The sequence below is a fragment of the Phaethon lepturus genome, unplaced genomic scaffold, assembly GCF_000687285.1.
Source record: "Phaethon lepturus isolate BGI_N335 unplaced genomic scaffold, ASM68728v1 scaffold25213, whole genome shotgun sequence".
Lineage (NCBI taxonomy): Eukaryota > Metazoa > Chordata > Aves > Phaethontiformes > Phaethontidae > Phaethon > Phaethon lepturus.
This window is the reverse complement of record NW_010527345.1, coordinates 2,916-3,116: the sequence shown is the minus strand read 5'-3', so window position 1 is coordinate 3,116 and position 201 is coordinate 2,916. Positions and strand designations below refer to the sequence as shown.

Below are 201 nucleotides of genomic sequence, written 5' to 3'. Positions count from 1 at the left end.
GGGCCCACCCCCCCCCGGGGGGGCCCGCCCCTGCCGCTGGTGGCACCCGCGGGGGGTGACGCTGGGCTGGACATGCTGCAGCCACCCACCTGGAAGAGCTTCTTGCAGTCGGTGATCATGTGGGAGAGCCCCTGCGTCGCAGCCATGTTCTCGTTGAGGTCCTTCTGGTCAGGCTTCCCCATGGTGCCCCTCTTATGTATC

At 68.2% G+C, this 201-nt stretch overlaps 1 protein-coding gene across 1 annotated transcript in view; it reads right to left on the bottom strand.

Annotated features, from left to right (window-relative positions):
* The window catches only part of LOC104617918 (stAR-related lipid transfer protein 8-like), a gene marked incomplete at its 5' end in the record, with an annotated part of 3,587 nt that overhangs the window by 1,206 nt on the left and 2,180 nt on the right, over nt 1–201 (bottom strand). Inside the window, one exon of the mRNA XM_010283359.1 lies at nt 90–201. This exon is cut by the window's right edge and continues 2 nt beyond it. Within this exon, the coding sequence (XP_010281661.1) occupies nt 90–201 (112 nt within the window). The remainder of the gene's footprint in view (nt 1–89) is intronic.